We start from the raw sequence: 24339 nt of genomic DNA, 5'->3' as shown, positions 1-24339 counted from the left end.
CTCTTTCTAATTCAAAAAAATCAACTCTCTTGACTCTATCAACACAGTGAAGAAACAAAAGTGAAAAGATTAAAAGAAATTACTGGAAAAATATTCACTACTCCTGTCAGACAAGATCAGTCTTTATTAGGAAAACCTACCATAAGGGACCACTCCTTAACCTTCTGGAAGATCACTCTGCGTCCCTGTGGCATCCATGCCACCAGCACTGTCACCGCCCTGATGGTTAGCCAACAAACATAGAGACCACAAGCAGCTGTGTAGAGCTCATGGATTTTGGCAGTCCCCGTCCAAAATGACATTAACCAACGGCCAGCAAATACTGAAAATAGAAAAGCTGATATATTAGACATGTAGTCATGTAAAGAGAACTCTAATCTTGATGTCAATGTTGTACTACTAGTATTTTCAAAAATTTCAGTCATTTTAAGTGATTATTAAAAAGACATCACATTTTGATATATCAGTGTCTTTGTTGAGAGCAAACAAACAAAATAAAAGCAAAACCCCCCAAATTCAAAAGAATGTAATTATCTGACTAAGATACAATCAGACCGCAGTAAGTCACTGGGGATGAGCTCTCCTGTGACATGCATTCTGACTTGCCAGGCCAATTACTTGTTCTTTGGGGACTGAAACAACTTGAGGGGGATGTTATTTTTATTGTCTGTATTATCAAATGAAATCATTATGCACATAACAGGCCAAAAATGGAAAATTTACTTTCTATTATTTGTGTTGTCAATACTTTTAACATTTAGGAACATTAAAAATAATTTAGAGTAATTTTCTTTCAATTGGGTCATTCATTAATATAGAAAACTAAGCTTATTTTAATCGGAAGTGGGCACATTAACAAAGAATACCCCACTAATTTTTCTTAGGAAAAAAATTTAAGATCTAAATATAATGAAACTTAGGAAACATGTGAAAGTTGTCTAAGGGACTGCCTCATACAAAGAGTTATTACAAATAAATTCCACAATGTACCCACAAAAATCTAACTATCAGTCAAGATCATTTATATAGTAACTTTCTTTACATGGTTACTTATCTTAATAAAGCTGGAGAAAAAAGGAACACCCCATTTCCAGTGTCTTTTTCTCCTTAATACAGTACTTACCTGTTATCTTTCAATGTCTAAAAGGAGCTAGTGGCTGTGAACATGTTCCATACATTTTCTCATTAATCCTCCCAACAACCCTGCAAGCAGCAATGACCTCCACTCTGAAGACTAAGAAACCAAGGCTCAGCAACAGAACCTTGCCCAAGCAAGGTCACACAAGGGCTGAGGCTGAATGTGAACTCCTGTCTACAGGACAGAGCTCATGCTCTTGACCGTGGACCCACACTGCCTCCAGTCAAGCTAAACCACCCCAACAGTCAGGTTTACAAGCCACAGTGCTGATAACGTTACACACTTCTTTGCAATCTCACAGACAGCTTGGATATGAAGATAACTCATTTTTTGAAGACAAATACACGTTAAGTATTTATCTACATGAAATAAACACACGTGCATGTTAAAGATATAAAAATACCACTGATAATTCGATAAAAATGTCTAGCATTCTATATATACATATTTCTACTCCAAGATTTTTTGTTGTTCTTTTTTGGTTGGTTTTTTAAAATTTAAGGCTTCCCTGGTGGCGCAGTGGTTGGGAATCCGCCTGCCAATGCAGGGGACACAGGTTCGAGCCCTGGTCCGGGAAGATCCCACATACCATAGAGCAACTAAGTCCATGCACCACAACTACTGAGCCTGTGCTCTAGAGCCCATGTGCCACAACTACTGGAACCCGTGCCCTGAAACAAGAGAGGCCACCACAATGAGAAGCCTGCTCACCGCAACGAAGAGTAGCCCCCCCTCGCCACAACCAGAGAAAAGCCTGTGCGTAACAATGAAGACGCAACGCAGCCAAAAATAAAATAGAAAAAAAAAAATTTAAAGGCTGCTTTTCATTCCATACTTCACATACTTCTAAAGTGTTTTTGAGAGGTTAGGGCTAGTTTCTAGTTTGCAGTAACTTAACATTAGCTAAAATGCAGCTACAAGAAAGTAACCTATGGGGAAAACAGCATCCTCACCACCTTAAATGTGTACTATGACAAAAGCATTTCTATGATTAAACATAACTGCATTCCTTCCACTAGATGGTGGGACTGGATTAACAGGGAAATATTTACTTAACAATCTTTAATGAAATTAATGTACCTGTATTGCTAAATTCAAGCACTAAAACTAGGTTTCCTTCTTTTGCTAACTTTTTAATATTTCTGATAAAAACATGAAAATGAAACATAAAAACCACAAATGTAAAGCTGTCCAAAGTTCAAAAACTGAGTTTTCTCAACAATATGTTTACTACACTGCACCCAATAGTTAACTAGACTTTGTCTTTTTAACAGCTGAGGTCTGAGTAGTGAACTTAAGAGAAAAGTTCTCATGGTCAAAAATCATTGTGCAGAAACAGTGAAAACAAAACAACTTTATTTTTACCAGTTTAAGGTGAACCACAACTCTTACAAATTAGAAACTATTCTTTTTTTTTTTTAAGAAACCTCACTTGAAATTAACTAGCTGCTCTTCCTCAGCCTTAGCCCTCATGGGAAAACTCAAGTATTTAATACAAATTTGATTTATAAAGTTATACTGAGTTAGTGCTATAATCAAGACACTAACTCAATAACATGTACAGGCTTGATAAGACCTGAAAATTATCTTCACTTAATGATTATTTAAGTGGCTAACACATATCAGTATGATTCAGAATCTTCTGGCTTGCTATAACACTAACTAGGAGGCGGGGGGTGGGGGGCGTGTGGGGCAGCAAGTTGTTTCTGACACTTTGTCACTGGCTTTGGACTCCACCCCCATCTACCCCTGACCTCTGCAGAAGATGACAAACTACTATATTCATGGACAGCTTCTTACTTGTTAGATGAAGAAACCCTGTTTAGCTGAAATTTAGCAATTAGTATTTATGATTACCAGGTGATAAAGGGAAATAGCCTGGCTTCATAAAGGTCTCTACCAACAGCATGCAGTGGATTGGAAAGATAATTACATAATGAAGGCAAACATAATTAACATCAAAACACTGGCTTGAAAAAAATGACTTAAGCCACACAAATGACTTTTTTTTATGCATACATTTTTATTTTAAAATGCTGAAAAATTTTTTATAAAAAAAAGTTCATGAAAAATTTCAACATATACCCAAGCAGAGAAAATCCTATAATAAAATCCTTTGTACTCAATCACCCAGTTTCAAAAATTATCAATTCACAGCCAATCTTAACATCTTCTATAGTTTTGCCTACTTCCCCACCCCCAGAACACTTTGAAGCAAATCCCAGACAACAGATGATTTTTGAGAACCCATACTGCAATAAGAAAATGTCTATATAAAATGAGTGACCACAAGTACTTTACTTCCAAAAATTAATCATAAATTGTATATTGACTCTGTCCCCCTCTGCTCCGATACAAATGAGTCCAATGAAACGTAGAGACCTATAGAGAACAGTATCCCATATTCAATAAAAATGAGGGGATAACTACTTCAAGTTTATATGTGATGAAAGATCACACGTCAGCAAGACATACCCTTTTAAAACAAAGCATCTTTTCATGATGTCATTAGCGGAGAGCTAGGATAACCTCATACCTGGTAGAGTAAGGCAGATGAGGCTGGCGATCAGTAAGGTTATACACATGAAGACAATCAACAAAAATATCTGCAAGGCAAAACACAGCAGTGCATAAATAGGATTCATCTGTGCTCAATGCATTTTATGACACTCCTCAAAGAATCAACACAATTCTCCCAGTAAAAACGATCTGCCTATATTTGTATTTCCAGGATTCCTTCCATTTCACATAAAAAGGAAATTTTCATTTTAGGTAATAGTAACTATAATTTTGGCTGAAAGGAAACTGTGCCCACTTTCATATAATCAGATACATCAGCAAGTACCAATATATTTTGAATCAGAGAGCACAAAAATAAAACATAATCAGCTTAGGGCTTCCCTGGTGGCACAGTGGTTGAGAGTCCGCCTGCCGATGCAGGGGACACGGGTTCGTGCCCCAGTCCGGGAAGATCCCACATGCCTGGGAGCGGCTGGGCCCGTGAGCCATGGCCGCTAAGCCTGTGCGCCCGGAGCCTGTGCTCCGCAACGGGAGAGGCCACAACAGTGAGAGGCCCGCGTACCGCAAAAAAAAACAAAAACAAAAAAACATAATCAGCTTAAAATTTCCCTATTAATTAAAACTAACAATATTTGCTTATTTTTATCAAATTCTCAAAAACAACTTCTCATAAAAGGAAAGCTTATTCCCTAACAGTGCTATCCAATTAGAACTGGGATAATGGACATGTCTACTCCTGCACTGCCCGACACAGGAGCCACTGGCACAAGTGGCCACTAAGCACTTGACATGGGGTCACCATGAATGAGTAAAGGAATTTTAAATTCTATTTACTTTGAGTGTGTGTGTTGTCTACAAGAAATGTACCTTCTTTTCTTTTTTTCAGTTTCACTGAGGTATAAACGACAAATAAAACTGTAATATATTTAAAGTGTTCAATGTGATTTGATATATGTATACACCATGAAGGATTCCCACCATCAAGGTTATTAACACATCCATCACACCACATATTTACAAACTGTATTTATTTTTAATTAAGTTTAAAAGTAAACAGCCGTTGTAGCTATAGCTGGTGGCTCCTATACTGAGAAGCGCAGATAAAAAGGAAATACACTGAGACAAGAGGGAAGTGGCTACCCTGGACAGAAAGACAGGGTGCTGCTTGCCTTGACCTGACTAAGCCCAAAGGGCAGAGCTCCAGCAGGAAGACTGGAAAGCACTGACGATAACACTCCGAGAGGGGGCTGGAGCCTTGGTCAGCTTTCCCCGCCAGAGAAATCCCTTAGTGATTCTCTCTCTATTCTAGGCCAGAAGTACCTTCTGCTTAGAAAATACCTTTTGTCAATCCGAAAGCCTCAAGTCCCACAGCTCCACCCCCATCTCTGAGAGCTCCCTCCCCAGCTCTTGCAGCTCACCTGCACCTCCCACCCCCACTCCACACATTCACCTCCCTGCAGGTTCCATACCTACCAAGGCTAACCTGCCTCTTGTCCTGACACACAGGCCTGGAATGCCCTTCCCACTTCCCATTTTTTAATCTGCCTGACCCCAAACTTTAAAGACTTAAAGGTATCAACTCCTCCACGAAGCTTCCTGAACAACTTTCAAAAAAGTGTTTTGCGGAGCAAGAAGTGAGCAATCATATGACACGCTAATATAGCAGGTGACGTGAGGACTAACACCTGGCCATTGAATCTAACCCCATGAAGGTCACTAGTGACCCTTGACAGGAACAGTTTTGGTGGAGTTTGGGGGTAAGTCTTGCTGAGCCAAGTACTTCCTTAACCAATCTGGTCTTCAGTTTTATCAGATGTAAACAAGAGATTACTACTCATACCTTGCAGCATTGGGATTAATACTACAAGGATTAAAGAGAGGAAAACACTAAAATGCCCCCTCCGGTTCCCAACACACAGGTGAAATGAATCAGGAATGGCAACTTATTTGATCTAGGGTCTTCTATCTTGTTCCTTTCCAACAGCAAGGACAATAGCACATGGACTCCCAACTCCATGGCTTACATCTAAAATTCCATCAGCTTATCCGACACTTACATATATTATCTGTTGCAGAATGAGAGGCCTGAAATGTGGGTTCTTGTCAGGAAGACTGCAAGATGCGTCTACACAGAGGACCATATACTAACAGTGCAGATAACAGCAGAAAAACTCCTCAACAGAAGTTGGAAAGCTCGATCCCTGCTAAGTCGGGGCAGCACCTACCCTGAGTGGGAAATGCGGGGGCCGGCGGTAAGGCTGGAAGCCAACAGGCCCGCCCTGCTGGAGGATGGCTTGGTGGGCTGCATGCAGGCCCTCCCCCACCACGGGGAGGGCGTTGTTATTTCGAGCGTGCTGGTTATTGTTAGCTTGTTGGTTTGCACTGTTCTCATTTTCTTCCTGGTCTCCCAACAAATAGGAATGAAGATCCCTGTGTAAAAATTGCATCAGTGAAAATGCTCACCTCAGATCAGAATAAAACAGAAGACGCAAGACGTGAGACTTACTTTCTTGATAATTATTACTTAGGGGAGAAAACGTATGAGTAGAATCTATGCACAGCACTGCTACTATCTCAATCAGCTCTAAATGTTGCTGCGTGCTTTAAATTAGACCTTCCCAAACATAAAGTTAATTAACATACAAAATACCCATTCAATCTATTTTATGTTTTCTTCAGCCAGTATCTGAGAAGAATCAGTAACTGGAAAAAAAAAAAAAGTGCAATGCCCAAGATACTCTATGTGAAGAATTTTAGGGAAAAGACTATCAACTTCTTTTTTTCTCTGTAGATGACTACTGTGTCTGCTGTGACACACAGCTCGACTAAAACATCAAGCCACAAATCAGTTAAGGCACAATTGAGATGGGGGGAAGGAGGGGGCTCACGGTAGGGCACTGAGCTGTTAGAGAAGGATAAATGTTCAAATACAACCAAATGCATATAGGCATCCCTTGGAGATACTGTGGGTCTAGTTGCAGACCACTGCAATAAAGCAAGTATTGCATTGCAATCAAGTTTTGTGGTTTCCGAATGCATACAAAAGTTATGTTTATACTATACTGTCATCTATTAAGTATGCAGTAGCATTATGTCTTTAAAAACAATGTATATGCCTTAATTTAAAAATACTTTATTGCTAAAAAATGCTAACAATTATCTGACAATGCAAGGTTGCCGCAAACCTTCAATTTGTAAAAAATACAGTATCTGTGAAGCACAATAAAAGAAAGTATGCCTGTATTTCACATTAAGGTATCTACAGGATGCCACATATTTTCTGAAAAAATGTTTAAACTACCGAGATTAAACTTCTAAGTATATAATATATGAAGCTTGAAAAAACATAAATGCATCATGCTGACTAAATGACTGAGAAACCAAATCAGAGAAGAGCTCCTTATCAGGTTAGGACTTCTAAAATAAGGGTAACTTGGTTTGTTTTTAATGCACTGAGAAGTATTTTATTTTTACCCTGTGTAATGAAATGAAAGAACCTAGGCCAGCAGCAACCCTCTGTGAGAGGGTAAAAACGTGTACACATTTCTCCATAAAAGGATACACAATGATTAGAAAAATAAGAAAAATTTAAAACTTTAATAAGCTTTAAACAATACACCTGCAGATAACACTAAATTGTGTCTTATTAAAACTAACTTTTCCTGAGTGGGGCATACTTTTTCAGAAAGGTTATTAAACTGACACAAATGACACACGTACGAGTCACCTGCCTGTACTTACAGCAAGTATCCAGCAGTAACAGTCCACGCTCGCACCAGTCCCTTCAGCCACTGCCGCGTGTGTCCCTGTTCAAGTAACGCTGGTAAGACAACTTGAAGCAGAAGCAGCTCAAGGGACAGTTCACTCACTGGAGCATCACTGAGAGTTACGAAAAGCCATAATTTACAATGTGAATTCCATTTCCCCTTATAACTGTATCATATTAGACATTTAATGGAATGACAGCAAAACTCCTTGAAGAGTCAAATGGACTCACTGTCTTTATCACCTCATATCCATTCTTCCTTGAAGAACAAGGAACATCCCTCAACCATCACCAAAACTGCTCCCAACAAGGGTTGCAATGACCTTCGTGTTGTTAAAGTGGCGGTCAGGTCTTGGTCCTCACCTCATGTACCGGCTTAGTAGCGTATTACACAGCTGGTCGCTCACTGCTCCTCAGAACACTTTCTCCATGAACACCTTTCCAAGTCTCCATGAACACCTTTCCAAGACACGCTGAATGCGACCTCCTGTGGCTTTGAATAGCACCTTTCTGTAAATTTCTATATACTGCTCAGACATCTTCCCTAATTCCTAACTTACACATCCAAAGTGCCAACTCAACGTTTCACAGTACACACGAGACATCTTAAGTTTATCGTGTTCAATATCAAATTCCCACTCTTCCCCTTAAATCCTGCTCTTCCGCAATCTTCCTCACCCTAGTAAATGGCAACTCCATCCTTCCAGGTGCTCAGGACAGATATTTAGATCCCTGACTGCCTTTCTTCACCCGACATTCAAACAAGCCAGTGAATCCTACTGACTGTACCCTGATACCCTGAATTTAACCACTTCTCATGACCTCCACTGCCACTTCCTCCCTCTCAGCCACCGTCGCCTCCCACGGGGATCACGACATTACCCCTAGCTGCCCTCCTGCTCCGGCCCTGGCCATCTCAACCCTGGCTCTTGTCACAGCCTCCAGAGTGATCCCTGTGAAACCTCTGTCAGACCACTCTTCTGCTCAACCCTTTCCAAGAACCCCCCAAATCACTCAAGTTAAAGCCAAAATGCTTACTTACAATGGCTTACAAGGCTCTCTAGGACCTGGCTTTCCATGACCTCTCTGACCTCACAGCCAACTACTTTTCTCTTCCTTTTACTGCAGCCAAACTGGTCTCCCTGCTGCTCCTCAAACAGACCTCAGGACACTGCATGTGCCCGCCTCCCCTGCAAGGACACTCTGCCTTCAGGGGTTCACACGGCTCCCTCCCTCATCCCCTCCTCCTTCAGGGCCTTCCTCACCTGTCACCTCCTCAGGTCCTCACTAGTCACTTCCTTGCTTCGTTTTTTCCCATAGCACTTACGACCATTTGACATATTATGTATTTTATCTATTTTATTGGCTGTCTCCCCAACTGAAATATAAGCTCCACAAGGGCACAGATTTTTCTTGATTCTGTTTTGTTCACTGTTACATCCCTTGTACATAGAAAAGAACCTGTTATATAATGGGTCCCCAATTTTGCTGAATGGAAGAACAGACTAAACACTGTTACAAAAACTTAGCTAAAATTCTAGGTATAAAGAACTACCAAAAAATGGGTCTACGCCAACCATATATAAAGCCAGAAACCGTGCTTCCTGGTTCTCACTGTGACGACCCAAATACATAAGGAGGGAGAATCGACTTTGTCTAGGTAGGGAAAAACTCAGAATAAAACCTCGATTTGGATTTTGACGAAAAGACAGCAGAAGCATGCCAGGCAAACATGGGGAAGAAGGTCATTCCAAACAGAGAGGGAAAGACCAGGAGTAGCTAGGCATTTATGGGGAGACTCAGTGGAGGCTGAGCGTGGCTGGAGAGAAGAATTCAAGTCAGACAATGCTGGACAAGATGCTCGAAAGGCAGTGTGAGATGCCGAGCCTTGGATGTCATTCTAAATGACCCAGATATTATTCTGTACGTTATGGAGGAAGAAGCAGGTGTGTTAAGGATGGATTATAAATGGGAAGAAAACAGGAAGGCCTAAACTAAGATATTAAGTGGTAAATCACATTGAATTAGATAAGAGACTGTAAAAAGAATTAGAACTGACAAGACTTAAAGACTAATTACAAGTAAATTTGAGGAAGAAATCCAATTTGCCTGGCATATTTAGGTGACGGAAGGGATGAGGCAAATCACTGAAAAAGAGATTATAGGAGGAATGGTGGAGACTAGGTTTCCAGGTTACTTAAGTCTTTAAATCAAAAAAAGATTTTCCATTTATAAGCCAAACAGCCTATTTTAATCTACAATTAAATGTATATCTATGGCTATATTACTTATGATATGCTTTTCATACAAAGATGATGCTACTAGGTATCTCTCATTAGGAATGTTAAACATTTCAATGCTAATCAAAGGCACACTTCATTTGCAGAAAAGTCAGTCCTTCTTTGGAACATGTAACTGCTAAACTAACAATTATGTGATTTAGAACATGGCAAAATTTAGTTATCAGATGATTTCTAATATCTGTAAGAAATGAATGTTTTAAATAAATGTACTCTGAATATCAAATCCCTACCAGAGTTAAATTAGTAAAGCTTCCGAATTTCAACAACTTACCTATAGAGCATGACATTGTACGGAAGAAAATTAGGCAGCAGACTCTTAATTATCCGTATAGGTAGCCAAAGCATCAGGAGTACAATGGAGCCAAAGACAATCTGCATCAAGAAAAAGGGCAGGGGACCACTGTAATCACTGTAAGTCCGAGAGACAGGCAGACTTCTGAACGTACACATCCAACACACAATCCAAGTCTATACGCGCCCAGGCTGCTGAGTGTTCTTATTCAGCACACTATACTTGGCTCACTCTATGTGGAGACTGCATACCTGGGACAGCTGCTCCTCTCTCTCTCTCTCTAGGACACGAAGGCTCAAACAGGAGCCACAAAGGATAATCACTGCATGGTATGTAAAAAGAGAGCTAGAAACTCATAGTGAAGGATCAAAATTGCCTGCATCTTAATAAACCACTGTAACAATAAGACATGACCCATACTAATGACTACAAAAGTTTCCAAAGAACACACATCACTGCTTTTAGAATTTTATCTTGGAAAAACTTAGATTTAACTAGGTAATTTCTTCTTCCAGCCAGGGAAGAAACTTTGAGTTGCTTCTGTTAAGAGTTTAATTTAGAAGCTATTAACAAGTCTCCATTGCTTCAATGCAAATTAAATGTAATTCAGAGACCCATAATTTGGCAATCAATTATACTACTAAAGAACCAAAAGGCATTTTTGCTTACTTACATTTTATTTTTATCAAAGTAACCAATAAAACAGCTATTTGATAACCAACTTCCACAGGCTTAGATAAACTTAATTCAATCTACTCTACCAGTCCTCCTGACCAAAAAAAAAAAAAATCTAAAGGGTAGCCCATTTTACTTCAAAAACAAAAAAAGTATGCTTACCACTGACAAAATAAATCTTCGGAGATGCCTATAAATAGGCAAGTGAATCATTTCTTGTACTGGATTAAAATCTGGATCATTCAAATTCCTTAGAAACCATAAGACACCAGGTCGAAGTACCTGCAAATATATTTTAAATGCTATAAATACTTACCAATGTCTTCAGGCTCTGTATATGAGCTAAAACATTAATAGAGAAATAAGCTCTTAAAATTATTTTGGCATCTTATGAAATGGGCCCTGGAAAATTCATATAGTTTTCCTGGGAAAAGTTCCTAAATCAGAATCTTTATTAAAACTATCCTGTGTTTGATGTCCTTTGATGCTTTTAATCATTCAGTGGAAAAATTTAAGTACAATTTGTCAAGAAATCTAGATCTCCAAGATGAAAAATAAGTTTTGTTTGTTTGGTTGGTTTTTTGGCCTCACCACGTGGCAAGAGGGATCTTAGTTCCCTCATCAGGGATCGAACCTATGCCTCCTGCAGTGGCGGCAGAGTCTTAACCACTGGACCGCCAGGGAAGTCTCGAAAAATAAGTATTTTTTTAAAATTATCACTATATTGTATAATCTGGAAAGGATTAGGTTACAATTTATAAGTGTCCTAAACAGAAGATGTGATTGCAGTCTCACACTTCCCGAAAAGAGTTACATTAATTAAAAAACCTTCAGTTTCTCAGTATCTTCATTTTACCATCTACATCTTTTCCCCTTGCTCAGTAGGAAGCATCAACCCTAAAGGCTATGGGCGATGGGCAATGAATGGGTCTGGGGATTAGTTCTGGGTGGCTCACACTCACTGAGCTACCCTGTATAAAAAGCATCTCATCTGCCCAAATTCTATTTCTCCACCTTCCAAACACAGGGGTTATGATATGTGAGCTTTAAGGTTCAATCTAACTCTAAAATACTAGGATTCTGTATCAACAAAAAACCACCATATTGATAAAATGAAAAAATTCAGTATAAAATACTTAATCACTGAATAACGCAAATTAAGGTCAGGTATAATTACAATTTAAAAAACACATTATTAATGTAGTCTCAATCACTAATTTCAAAACAAGGATACAAGCTTTGTTTGCAAACAGAATTTACTGAACTTATACTATATGATTCAGGAGAATATTTTGGCCCCCAGGCTCATCCCCAACTCCTCAAATCTCTCAAAGAGCAAAGTAACCAAGAACTTCATTAAGCCTTTGTGCTTCTGTGTTCCATTCATACTGGATTAGTCATCAGCCTGCTCCTTTGGGCCCTGCACATCTCCATCATCACTCTCAATGGAGTAAGCTGACTTGTTCCATGGCTGTATCCCTTCCCAGGATGCAAAAATCAAGGAGAGTGGAGACTGTGTCTCTGTTTCTCACTATTACCCCAGCATACATCACAGTGTCTGGCACAGAGTGAGCATGCAGTACTATTTGGGGAAAGAATGCACAGAGGAAAGTACACTTAATCAGAATTACTCAAGTTTTATACTTCATTTTGTAGCAGATAACTAAGCATGAGATGTATACTAGTCAAATACTGACCCTATTTTCACTGCCCCCAAATCAGTAAGGACTGTATTCTGAAAACAGGATTAGTAAAAGTACCCATCTGGTGAGTGAACCAGAATCATAAAGGACCCTCACTATAAGTCTATACTTTGGCTGTCTGCTTCAAGACCACTTTACATATTTGATCCTGCAAAACCATACCCTTCGGGTATTTCCAGCATTAAATGTCCCTGGATGAAGTCCAAGACAGGCTCACATCACATAAAGTTCTAAGAATATGTATTTGAGGCTGGTTAAAATATATACCAAGTAAAACAAGTGTTTTAATTTAATTTTTACCCCTCAGTCTATTCATCTTTCAAACTCAAAACTAATTAGACAGAAATAATAAAACTTGTCAATTTTTGAGACAAATTACTAAAAAACAGTTTAAAGCAATTGAGCCAAACTAGGCTATTAGCTGTTCCCTCTTAGAATAAAATAACAGAGAAAATGATTTAGCTAGGAAATCATCATAGCCTTTAAGGCATGACTTATGGTTAAGGCAAAAGTCCTTTTCATAAATGTAGTGTTGGAACTTCCCTGTAGAACTTACCTCTCTCAGTAACAGAATGAAGGAGGCAAAGTAGAACACATATACCATTCCCACCAGCCAATGCAGAAACATGGTAGTACCTGGAGCCGACTGAAAGCTCAGTTCTCGATCTTTCAGAGTAGCATCAAACATTTCCTAAATCAAAACAGTACACGTGAGAGAGATTTGTACTGCTTACATCTGCTGAATTAATATCTTCATATTCTAGGAAGTGAATGAATCACTATGCATGTAGGTTCTGATGTTTCTAGAATTACAGTTCTCTTAAAGCCATTTCATCGTATCACAGAAATAGAAATGATATAGGTTGGATACCATTTCAAAGACGTATATGACACTTCAGAAATTTTAGAGGTAATACTGATAAACCAGTTGGTGAATAAGAACTTTACCAATATTGCTACTGTGAAAGAACCATTTCTGGTTAACATAATACTTTCCTTTCTTGGTTACAGGTATGAATTCATGACAAGTTTTAATAGTAAGGTATGGGAGAAAATGTTATCTCAGAACCAAAGGCAGCTTTTCTACATTTAAATTTTTTTGAAAAGTAAAAAAGTGGACTTCCCTGGTGGCACAGTGGTTAAGAATCCGCCTGCCAATGCAGGGGACATGGGTTTGATCCCTGGTCCGGGAAGATCCCACATGCCACGGAGTAACTAAATCCGTGCGCCACAACTATGGACAGAGACTGCACTCTGCAACTACTGAGCCCACGTGCCACAACTACTGAAGCCCACCCTCTTGTGCTGCGCAACAAGAGAAGCCACCGCAATGAGAAGCCCACGCACCACAACCAAGAGTAGCACCGCTCTCTGCAACTAGAGAAAGCCCATGTGCAGCAACAAAGACCCAATGCAGCCAAAAATAAATTAATTAATTAAAAAAGAAAAGAAAAAACTGATGATCACTGACAAGTCATTAAAGATTTTAATCAAGACTAAACACTTTAGTTAAAACAAATGGTTAGGTTGAATTAATTACTACAAAGGCAGTCTTCTTTTCAGATTACTCTTTTTCGTTTTTTTTTTTTTTGCACTGCATGGTGCTGCCTGTGGGAGTTCCCCGACCAAGGACTGAACTCAGGCCACAGCAGTGAAAGCACCCAGTCCTAACCAATAGACCACCAGGACCTCCCTCGAATTACTCTTTTTATACACAACGTCTTGGCATCTTCATAAAACTCAAAAGAGTTAAACGAGGAAGAGAACACTCCACTGGTTATCAGGAAGGTTCCAGTCAAAATACTCTAACATCAGAAATGTGCACAGAGCCTCACAAAAATCAGTTACTCAGGAAAAATTAGCAACATTAAGACTCTACAATGATACATTCTCAGAAAAAACAAACTATTATCAAATACTGACTTTACATTAAAGGAACCCACCCTAAAGACCACTTTTTAAAAAGCCTTTAAATTATTAGATTGTATGACAATGAATAATAAACTCACCAGGGAACAAATATCCAGCCACCAGCCACAAATGAGAGGGAACACTCCAATTTCTACCACCACTAGCAAAGAGACCTTAAGTAAAAACAAAGGTCATCAACATCACCCAAATGGGAGAAATCATTTCCAGTCTTAAGTTATAACAGGAATTACCTTCACAACAATATAGCAGACTCCCAGCAAGCGACGAGACCTATGAAATTTAACAAGAGTTGCCAAGCCCTACAGCATGTAGTCAAGGAAAACCTGAACATTTAAAGAAAGATACAGAAAAACAACAAGGTCCTACTGTATATAGCACAGAGAAACATATTCAATATCCTATGATAAACCATAATGGAAAAGAATATTAAAAAAAAGAATGTATACATATGTATAACTGAATCACTCTGCTGTACAGCAGAAATGAACACACTGTAAATCAACATACTTCAATAAAAAATTTTTTTAATTAAAAAAAGGATACAGTGAAACAGGTAACTATTTAGGTAACAGTTAATATTATCTGACAGACAGAATTTATTCCATATTTTTTCTGCTCTCATCCTCACTACAAATACCTACAACTTCTACTAAAAGGACAAGTAGAGAGAAATAGTTTTGTCATTAATAAGAACAACCCTTGGGTAAGCACAATAACATTATTGAACACTAAGCTGGTTCATTAAAGGATACATGACAAATTATCAGTGTTATTGCTAGAAGTATATACCCAACTATGGTCGTGATTAGGCCTTCAAAATGGGATGCTTGGACCTAGAAGAAAATAAATAAACAAAATGTAATTTCAACATGGCCTACACCCCAGTTTAACAATGTTTATTAAACAATCCAAGTAGACTAAATGTGAACTATCTCAGGAATTTGTAACTAAAAAACAACTATAAAATCCCCTCTGGATGACACCTCTGCAAACCAGATTCTCCCATGGACTGCTATTTATTACGAAAAGATGAGGTAAAATGAAAGAATAACACTTTACTCAATCAGACAAACTAATAAGAGTAGGGTGAATTAAATTTTACCAAAATAAGAAAACAGTTGTAACCGTCTGCACTTCAGTCCATTCTGAAGCGGACCTGCTAAAGGCTGAGCGCTGAAAACAGCAGCACAAAGTCCAAGCCGTCCTCTGGCCAAGGTACATCTTAGCTACCCTATCTCCTAACCACAATGTTTCAGTTTCCCGTGCTCGCCAAATCTGTTTCATTATCAACTTACAAAGAGTTAAGATTTTGGATAGTGACATATACTGCCCAAGATACCATCACCTTTTGGTTCCTGAATTTCAGGTAGCAAGTGGTGATAGTTTATAAAGTCAAAATTTATCAAAGCATTTATCTGAACTTTCCAAGTTCTTGCATTTAACTAGTGAGAATTTGGAGATCTGTATTAAATATCAGAACATGTCTCTTTGCCATTTCAGAAACTTCAGAGTGTGATCTCTCAGGATTCACATATACAAATTGACCAGAATATTCCAGCTATGTCAGCTTTTCTTAAAAGACTAAATATTTCTGGGGACCCCCCCAAAATAGCAGTAGTTGTCCATCCAAATATTTATCTAATTCTGAAAAACCGCAATAAAATGTCAAAATTAAAGCAAATTTCTTTAGAAAACACTACAGTCCATCACTCCAACAAAGATCAACATTTTAAAAAATTGATTCATATATCATTACCTTTCTGAATTCACTATGGGGCAACCAGGGAAAAGGGAGAGAAAGGAGCACACAGGCTAACAGAGCAGGTCAAAAATCAGTCTGTAAGAAAACTTTCCCACAGTATGTCTCTGGCCTGCCCAACGGGAAGGAAGACAGTGCATCATGGGGCTCAGAGAACATCTTCCACAGCTGGCAACATGTCCTACTACGTCTTAGGCCACTTCTGGCTTAGAAGAGGTGAACGAGATGGTGCTGGATAACTATTCCTTTGTATAAGGCAGACTGAGAAATGAAGTAACTCTTTGTAATATTATTACTTAATCAACATATATCAAATTTGGGGTAATTAATAAAATTAAGTTTGCAAAAGTATCATACTCACGTGTTCTTCAAATCCCAAACCAACAAGGGAGAAGTGGCCAATGTGGTACGGGCAAAATGCTAAAAGGGGGGGAAAACTCAATGAAAACTTCAAAATCAAAACAATGAACACTCCTAGTACCAACCCCACTAAAAGGAACAAAAGCTTCTTGGAGAAATGGAAGATCTCAGAACCAAAAATGTACTGTCTGTGACATTCTCTACAACCAGAGAACAAAAAAGTTACCAAGCTCCTAATAAACTCATGGTGAAAGGACACAAGAACTATTGTGAAAACAGTCTCACAGGCCTGTGGGAAGAGAAGAAGATATGAGCACCCAAAAAAAACCACAAAAAAACCCCAAAACTGATGAAAACACACTGAATACATAAAGTGAAGAAGATATGAGCATCCAAAAAACAAACAAAAAAAAAACTGATGAAAACACACTGCATACAAATTCATGAGTTCTTAATACTCAAAAAAGGGAAAGCCAAAAACAAAAACCACAAAAGGAAAAAAGCAACATAATAGAAAACACTTTTATCACTAAGGGAATTTGTTAGAACATCAATTCCTTATCCTGAAAACTAATAATTTAAGGAAAATACTGCACATCTGTCCTGCTTCTTCCAAACAAACAAATTCAGGTTAACTAAGTAGTTCTAGCTGATAAGATCAAGCTCTTCTTTACAGAAAAGCCAGCCAATAAATGCATAAAAATGACAGAATTTGAAAATCACCATTTTGTAATGCCTAATAAAAATAAATTAATTCAAGCAAGTATCAATGGATAATAAACATTCGGTACAATGTTGATGGAACACTAGATATTTGCATAATACTAAAATACCACCTCCCACAGATTACTTTCTGATGTTTAAAGGGAAAAATGAAACCTAACAATAGAGGCTTCAAGATACTATCACCTGAACCACAGACAAAGGTGGATAACCAGACATCATGTACCTCCTGATATGTCATAGTAATAAGCAAAGCTTGACCAGTGAAAATTTTGTCCCAGAAGTACTGAACCTGAATCTAATCAGGCCTCAGATTTAACTTCCAGTTTAAAAGAAATATGGAGACAAAGGAACAAGGTAGCAGAATCAACAGGAAGTCATCAGAAGAAAGAAAGTGAGACACATAGAAGACAGCTGACCTAGTGTCATCAACAAATCAATGGCAAAATAGGGTAGGGGTAGATGAGGGGAGCAAATAAAAAATATTCTAGATCAGAAAAACTTAAGATTTAACAACCAAAAGTAACAGTAAACTACCAGGTGTAAGATAAGCTCAAGGATGTACTACTGTACAACAAGGGGAATACAGCCAATATTTTGTAGTAACTGTAAACAGAAAGTAACCTTTAAAAACTGTAAAACAATAAAAAATATTTTTTTTAAATTACTGTAGGTTTAAAACAATTTCAATATCTGAGTAAGGTAAACCTCCCTCAATATACTTCTTTCAAAATCTCCTTGACTATTCTCAGCTCTGTTTTAAAAATAGATGAACTTTAGTGCAATTTAATGAATTTTTTGTGTCCAAAACTGAAAAAAAAAGGTAACAGGTAGACCTTATTTGAATTCTCATTCAAACAAAGCAACTATAAAATGATATTTAAGGAGACAATCTAGAATTTTTAATATGATCTATTATTAGGTAATATTAAATTCTGGTAATTTTGTAAAGTGTCATGATATTCTGGTTAAATAAGAAAATAGCCTTAAGATAGGAATAAGGATGCAGATGTAGAGAATAGACTTGAGGACAAGGGGAGGGGGAAGGGTAAGCTGGGATGAAGTGAGAGAGTGGCATGGACATCTATACACTACCAAATGTAAAATAGCTAGTGGGAAGCAGCCACATAGCACAGGGAGATCAGCTCGGTGCTTTGTGTCCACCTAGAGGGGTGGGATAGGGAGGGTGGGAGGGAGATGCAAGAGGGAGGAGATATGGGGATATATGTATATGTACAGCTGATTCACTTTGTTGTTATAAAGCAGAAAGTAACACAACAATGTAAACCAATTATATTCCAATAAAGATGTTCAAAAGAAAAAGAAAATAGCCTTAAAATTTTCGTATTAAGAATTTTGATAGTCTCTTTTCCTCAAGTCTTTCTTTCCGTGTTAATATAACTATAATTCATTCTCAGTTAATAAAATTTAATTACCTTTTTTATGGCAAAAATAACTGAAGAGTACAGATTATTAGGAAAGGGGAGAGGGAGACTCAATCATAAAGACAAAAGTCAGAGTGAATCTACAGGGATCTGGCTGCCAAACCTTTTTGACCAAGTATTCATAAGTAGAAATTTTTTTTAACAGGTATTCCCAATACACTTGAATTTCTTTATAAATTATACACATATACTATTTTATTAATATATTATGTGTATTATGAAGCACAGGCAAATTTTAAAGTGTGCGAAATAACTATATGCAGAATTTTTCCTATTTCATTCTCACACCCAACTCTGAGGACGACTCAAGCAGGCCTTTGGAAAAGGCAAACTTTCAAATTTCAACTCTATTTATATATATAAATATTAACCTAAAGCACCAATTTTAACAATCAATTTCTATCCTATTACACAGAAACTACTAGATAGGTACCCTGAAATTAAGATCAGTTTCTTAGGATTGTTCCCTTCTACTGAGACAGCAGCACTGTAAGGTTTTATTTCTGCAAAGTATAATACATGACCACAAAGGTCCAAAAATGCCAGTGGAAACTGCAGTAAAGCAACCCAAGTAGGAAAGAAACATGAGTGTTGCTTAATCCCAATGACTATGTTCATCTAAAAGGAAAAGTATATTCCTAAAAAAAAGAGGAAGTTTTCCTAAAAAGAGGACAACTTCTTGTTTCATTTCAAAAGATCCTAAGTATAATGTGCATACTAAGACAAAAAAAATGTTTTTCATAGTATAAGCTTAGGAAGTTGGATTAGAAAAATTTACTTAGTTGAGATTTGCTTTATATAAACAAGAGTTCTTATTTCTATAATTCATGCTTTAAAGGTGACTTATTCCTTTAAACATTAATTTGGCACTAAGCTTTTCTTGCAAGAACAAAGACTAAAGTCTATATAGATCACTTTTTTCTCTCAAAGAAAATTTGGTCAAGATCAAAAGAGTTTCACACTGTATATATCAATTATTTTACATAATGAGAAATAAATGTAGAATAATCTGCAGACACATTTTCACCCCCATATGCAAGGGAAAACAACAAAGAATGGGCTTCCTGTTAATTTGCACCATCTTAAATATCTACTAAAAATTAAGAATGAATGGAACTTTTAAAAGATAGTGTGTTTCAACAAGATACAGATACATTTCTTTTGCTCTTTTATAGATAATATTCAGAAAACCATTTTTTTGTCTCATCCTTGATCTATTTATTCAGTGTCTTCTTTGACCATATGGCTTCCTATTGAAGACAACTGTTTCCTGATGAAAACACTGCTTTCTAGTCCCTAACACAGAGCAAAATAACTTGGAATTTAGTGGAAGAAACTTGGAAAATATTCCTCCTTCTTAGGAGTAATTCATATGCACTAAGGAAGGATTTCTCAAAGATATTCCCTATACAGAGATCTGCAGCCTGAGGTCTCTCTATGAGACACCAATAGTACAGTCTAACAATAACCCAATTCTAACAGACTCCACCTTGAGGAACTGAATTCTAAACCCTTGGTTTACTCAACTGTTTCCCTTACCTTTCCCCAAAGCAGAAAAACCTGTCAGCTACATCTCAACCCTGGCTTCCTTACTCTCATGACACCCAATGGGAGGGACTCTTAGTGTTGTCACAGAATCCGCATAGGTACAGTTGTTAAAGTGCCTGGAAGTAAACTTTGCTGGAATCTGGTTCTGAGGGGAATTACACTTTCCTCAAGCCTATATCCATCTCTGCGACAGATCCCAAGCCAAGGTCTCTGGTAAGGCCTTGGTCAGGATTTTAACAGATGAAAACAAGATCTTCTGCCATAGGGAAGAACACACATATAATCAGCACAAAATTAATTCCAGATGTGGAATATTATATTATTCTCAAGTCAGTCTAAAATTGGCTTCTACAAAGAGAGACAGAAATGCGCAACAGAAGCAAAGTTGGTAAATAACCGTAGTCAATGTTGCTTAGGAAAGAAACTGTATACCTGGGGTCTTCCTATACCAGATGACTGTCTAAAACTGTTTCATATATTCCTAAGTTTAAAAACAAAACAAAACCTGTAACAAGACTCCTAGAAAACTAAACTCCTACCATAATACCATAAATAAAAGCATAAATGCCACTTACCAAAAACAAGAATGAACAGTGTGTTTAAAGACACCACCCAGAAGACATGTTCCTAAAGGAAAAGAGCATTAATAAAACATATTCATCTCCTCTTTGATTTATGTTTAATCCATTTATTTAGCTGTAAGACTGATATTTTTACTATAATTTTGAGATTTTGTTCAGAAATTATGTGTAACTTCATTTTTCATTAGATAGCTCATAAAACTAAACCTAATGAAACTTAAAGTTCATAATGTCCACATGAAAAAAAAATCAAAGAAATCCATCCATAAACATATCCTCTTCAGAAATTAATAATCTACCACAAACTACAGATTCTCATAAATAATCGCCAGGTTTAAGTCATATGACACTAAAAAATTCTAAGTAAAGGAAAATTTGAAAACCACATTATTTCTGAACAACATATCAGTGTAAACTGCACAGCACTTCTTTCAGTGTCCAGTGTGTTCTCATGCCTTCTTTAAGGTCACTTGATCTTCTCTGGTCCCTTCTGTCCCCATGGCTTTCTTTGTTCAAGTCTCAGAATATGCACTCTCACCTGGCCACTGACACACTCCACGCTTATGTACTACCGCCTCCAACATAAGGCCCACCCATCTATTCCTCCGCGTGTGCTCAGTCACACTCCACACTGACTATCGGGACACCCAAGCCCGTTTGCCCAGGCCCACTACCTCCCCCTACAATCAAGTTAAATGATCCTTCCAAGGGGGCCATGGAGAAATATTTTCACGAATCTTAACATGGTAAGATTTTCTTTTTAGAAAGATTATTCTAATCAGGTTCCCAATTTGCCACAAATCCAAGTGGCAAGAGGATGATAAGTCTGTTTAAGAGAGGACTACTACTGTACATTCCTACCTAGCATGTGGGCTCATATCACTTGAATTTTTCAGCTTCTCTGCCTTAAGGGCTCCCAAACTGTCCTTATCCTCAATATCTTTTGTGCCTCAACCTCTAGTTATCTTCTATAAAAATTCCCTTCTGACAACTCCCCTCTGCTAAGAAAGGCCTGACTAAGCCCTCTTCTATGCCTCTCGTGTCCTATACACACTGTTTGTCAGTCTTTACCTAAAGTTCCTTGTTTACATGTTCATTTCTCTCTCCTAAACTATAAAGAGTCTTTGAGAACAGGTACCCTATTTCATTCATTTCTGAATCATCCAGTAACTATCACAGCTGGCACATGGTACATATTAAATAATTTGTAACAAATGCATGAAGTCATCCTGTGGTTTTTTTCTAAAAATTAGAATGGATTTGAGTTAACACCACTGCCTCAACGACTTCTATCACTCATCTATGAGGGACTGATAAAGTACAGAAATGAGTATACAGCCAAATAATACCTTCTATACTGACCATACTCAAGCCTTGAATAGGAGCTCACTAATATCCCATTCTTACTAATCTGTGAATTATCATCAGATACATTCCTCAAAATCCTCACACTACTAACCTCAACTTCCTAATCTGGCCTGAGGAGCCAGCCTGAAGAGGAAGCCAACACTGTGGAAAGCAGAGGAGACAGATGGAAATTATCTGACTCTTCAATGACATTGCTGAGCCTTGGATCAAGCACACCTGAAGCCCATCCTTCCTCTGGACTTCCTCCTGTGTTACTGGTTTGGTCAGCTGGGGTTTGGCTACCTGCAGCCAAAGTCATCTTGATACCTAAAGCTATTTAAAAATCCCAAATAGCAAGTGATTTTGTATTACAGAACCTGAAAAGAGCATCATTTCTCCTTAAAGAACAAGTTCATTAAAGAACTGTTCTTCACCTTACAGTTGTACTCTTTATTATTAAGGTAAAGATAGGAGAGGTGCAACAAACAGGGGGTTCTCTCTGTGAATAGTGCAAAACTGCGCTGTTTTCACCAGTTCTGGCATTAAACATTGCAAGGTGGGACTTTCTTTTTTTTTAATCATTTAAAAAATTTTTTTATTATTTATTTTATTTATTTATTTTTGGCTGCATTGGGTCTTCGTTGCTGTGTGAGGGCTTTCTCTAGTTGTGGTGAGTGGGGGCTACTCTTCATTGTGGTGTGCAGGCTTCTCTTGTTGCAGAGCATGGGCTCTAGGCGTGCAGGCTTCAGCAGTTGTGGCACACGGGCTCAGCAGTTGTGGCTCATGGACTCTAGAGCACAGGCTCAGTAGTTGTGGCGCACGGGCTTAGTTGCTCCATGGCACATGGGATCTTCCCGGACCAGGGATTGAACCTGTGTCCCCTGCAATGGCAGATGGATTCTTAACCATGGCGCCACCAGGGAAGTCCCACAAGGTGGGACTTTAAAAGAAGGCCAAGTATTCTTAACTACCATCAACTTTGAATTTCATTTTCTAAAAATCAAATATGTTTAATAATTTCCTTTGTAAATAATATTACCTTTATGCTTTGCCAGTTATTTTCAATGCACAAAACAGACTTTCTTCAACATATTAAGTAATCAAAAAATCACAGGGCATTTTGACCTTTAATATAAAAAGCCAGAACATACTGTAAATCTGAAATCACTGAATCACTAAGACAAATAATTAAGTCGCAATTCTGTTATTAAAAAAGATTAGCTTGGACTTCCCTGGTGGCGCAGTGATTAAGAATCTGCCTGCCAATGTAGGGGACACAGGTTCGAGCCCTGGTCCGGAAAGATCCCACATGCCGCAGAGCAACTAAGCCCGTGCGCCACACAACTACTGAGCCTGCGCTCTAGAGCCCATGAGCCACAACTACTGAGCCCGTGTGCCACAACTACTGAAGCCCTCATGCCTAGAGCCCATGCTCCGCAACCAGAGAAGCCACCGCAGTGAGAAGTCCACGTACTGCAACGAAGAGCAGCCCCTGCCGCCGCAACCAGAGAAAGCCCACGCACAGCAATGAAGATCCAATGCAGCAAAAAATAAATTAATTTAAAAAAAAAAAGATTAGTTTTACTTACTAGAAAAACGAGTGATCCATCAAGTCCTAGCATCTAAAATAAATAATATGCATTAATTTAAGATACAACAGGATTTTTTATTCTATTTATGAAAAAAGCTCATTTTCCTTTTAATATTTTTAAACATAATGTTTACCCACTACTTTCCAATACAGCCTATCATTTTCAGAGAGTGAAAAACTTCTGTTCGTGGGAGTTTTATATTTTGGATCTTCTTTTAATCCAAATCATATGATTATAAAGTTAAAATTTTCCATCTTGGGTTTCAACTCATTAGATATGGAGCCAGTCAAGATTTCATGATACAACAGTATTACTTTGTCAACTGAAGCATCAGAATAATACTTAAATTTAAATTGTTACTTCATTTTCAAAAGTCCACAATTTCAAATTAAAGATTTTGTAAGTGGAGCAAGGTTTGTATTAAAGGCCAGAAGATAGAAAAAGGTATCAATAGACCTTTATCATAATATTTTTAATATTTTCATCACAAATAATACATTACTTAATTTTCCCTAGAAATTAAAGTTCTGGTAATTGTTTTCATTAAATGTAACTGGAAAATTAGTGTATACATCTAAATATGGTCAACTTTAAGATATACATTAGGATTAAAACACTAGGATACTTGATAGAAAGAAGTCTTACTCACTCTTTC

The 24339-nt window shown here is 37.8% G+C and overlaps 1 protein-coding gene across 3 annotated transcripts in view; it reads right to left on the bottom strand.

The window, feature by feature from the left end:
* MARCHF6 (membrane associated ring-CH-type finger 6) overlaps nt 1–24339 on the bottom strand; it is a 72226-nt gene that overhangs the window by 13236 nt on the left and 34651 nt on the right. For all 3 annotated transcript variants that reach the window (XM_007456441.1, XM_007456440.1, XM_007456442.1), the window contains 13 exons: nt 23682–23714; nt 20740–20791; nt 16450–16508; nt 15082–15162; nt 14560–14628; nt 14407–14481; nt 12954–13088; nt 10857–10976; nt 9999–10099; nt 7400–7537; nt 5884–6088; nt 3675–3744; nt 141–322 (listed from right to left, as the gene is read on the bottom strand). In XM_007456441.1, coding sequence (XP_007456503.1) covers nt 141–322; nt 3675–3744; nt 5884–6088; nt 7400–7537; nt 9999–10099; nt 10857–10976; nt 12954–13088; nt 14407–14481; nt 14560–14628; nt 15082–15162; nt 16450–16508; nt 20740–20791; nt 23682–23714 — 1320 coding nt within the window. The remainder of the gene's footprint in view (nt 1–140; nt 323–3674; nt 3745–5883; nt 6089–7399; nt 7538–9998; nt 10100–10856; nt 10977–12953; nt 13089–14406; nt 14482–14559; nt 14629–15081; nt 15163–16449; nt 16509–20739; nt 20792–23681; nt 23715–24339) is intronic.

The sequence above is a fragment of the Lipotes vexillifer genome, unplaced genomic scaffold (assembly GCF_000442215.2).
Source record: "Lipotes vexillifer unplaced genomic scaffold, Lipotes_vexillifer_v1.1 scaffold458, whole genome shotgun sequence".
Taxonomy (NCBI): domain Eukaryota; kingdom Metazoa; phylum Chordata; class Mammalia; order Artiodactyla; family Lipotidae; genus Lipotes; species Lipotes vexillifer.
This window is presented reverse-complemented; position numbering and strand designations above follow the sequence as displayed.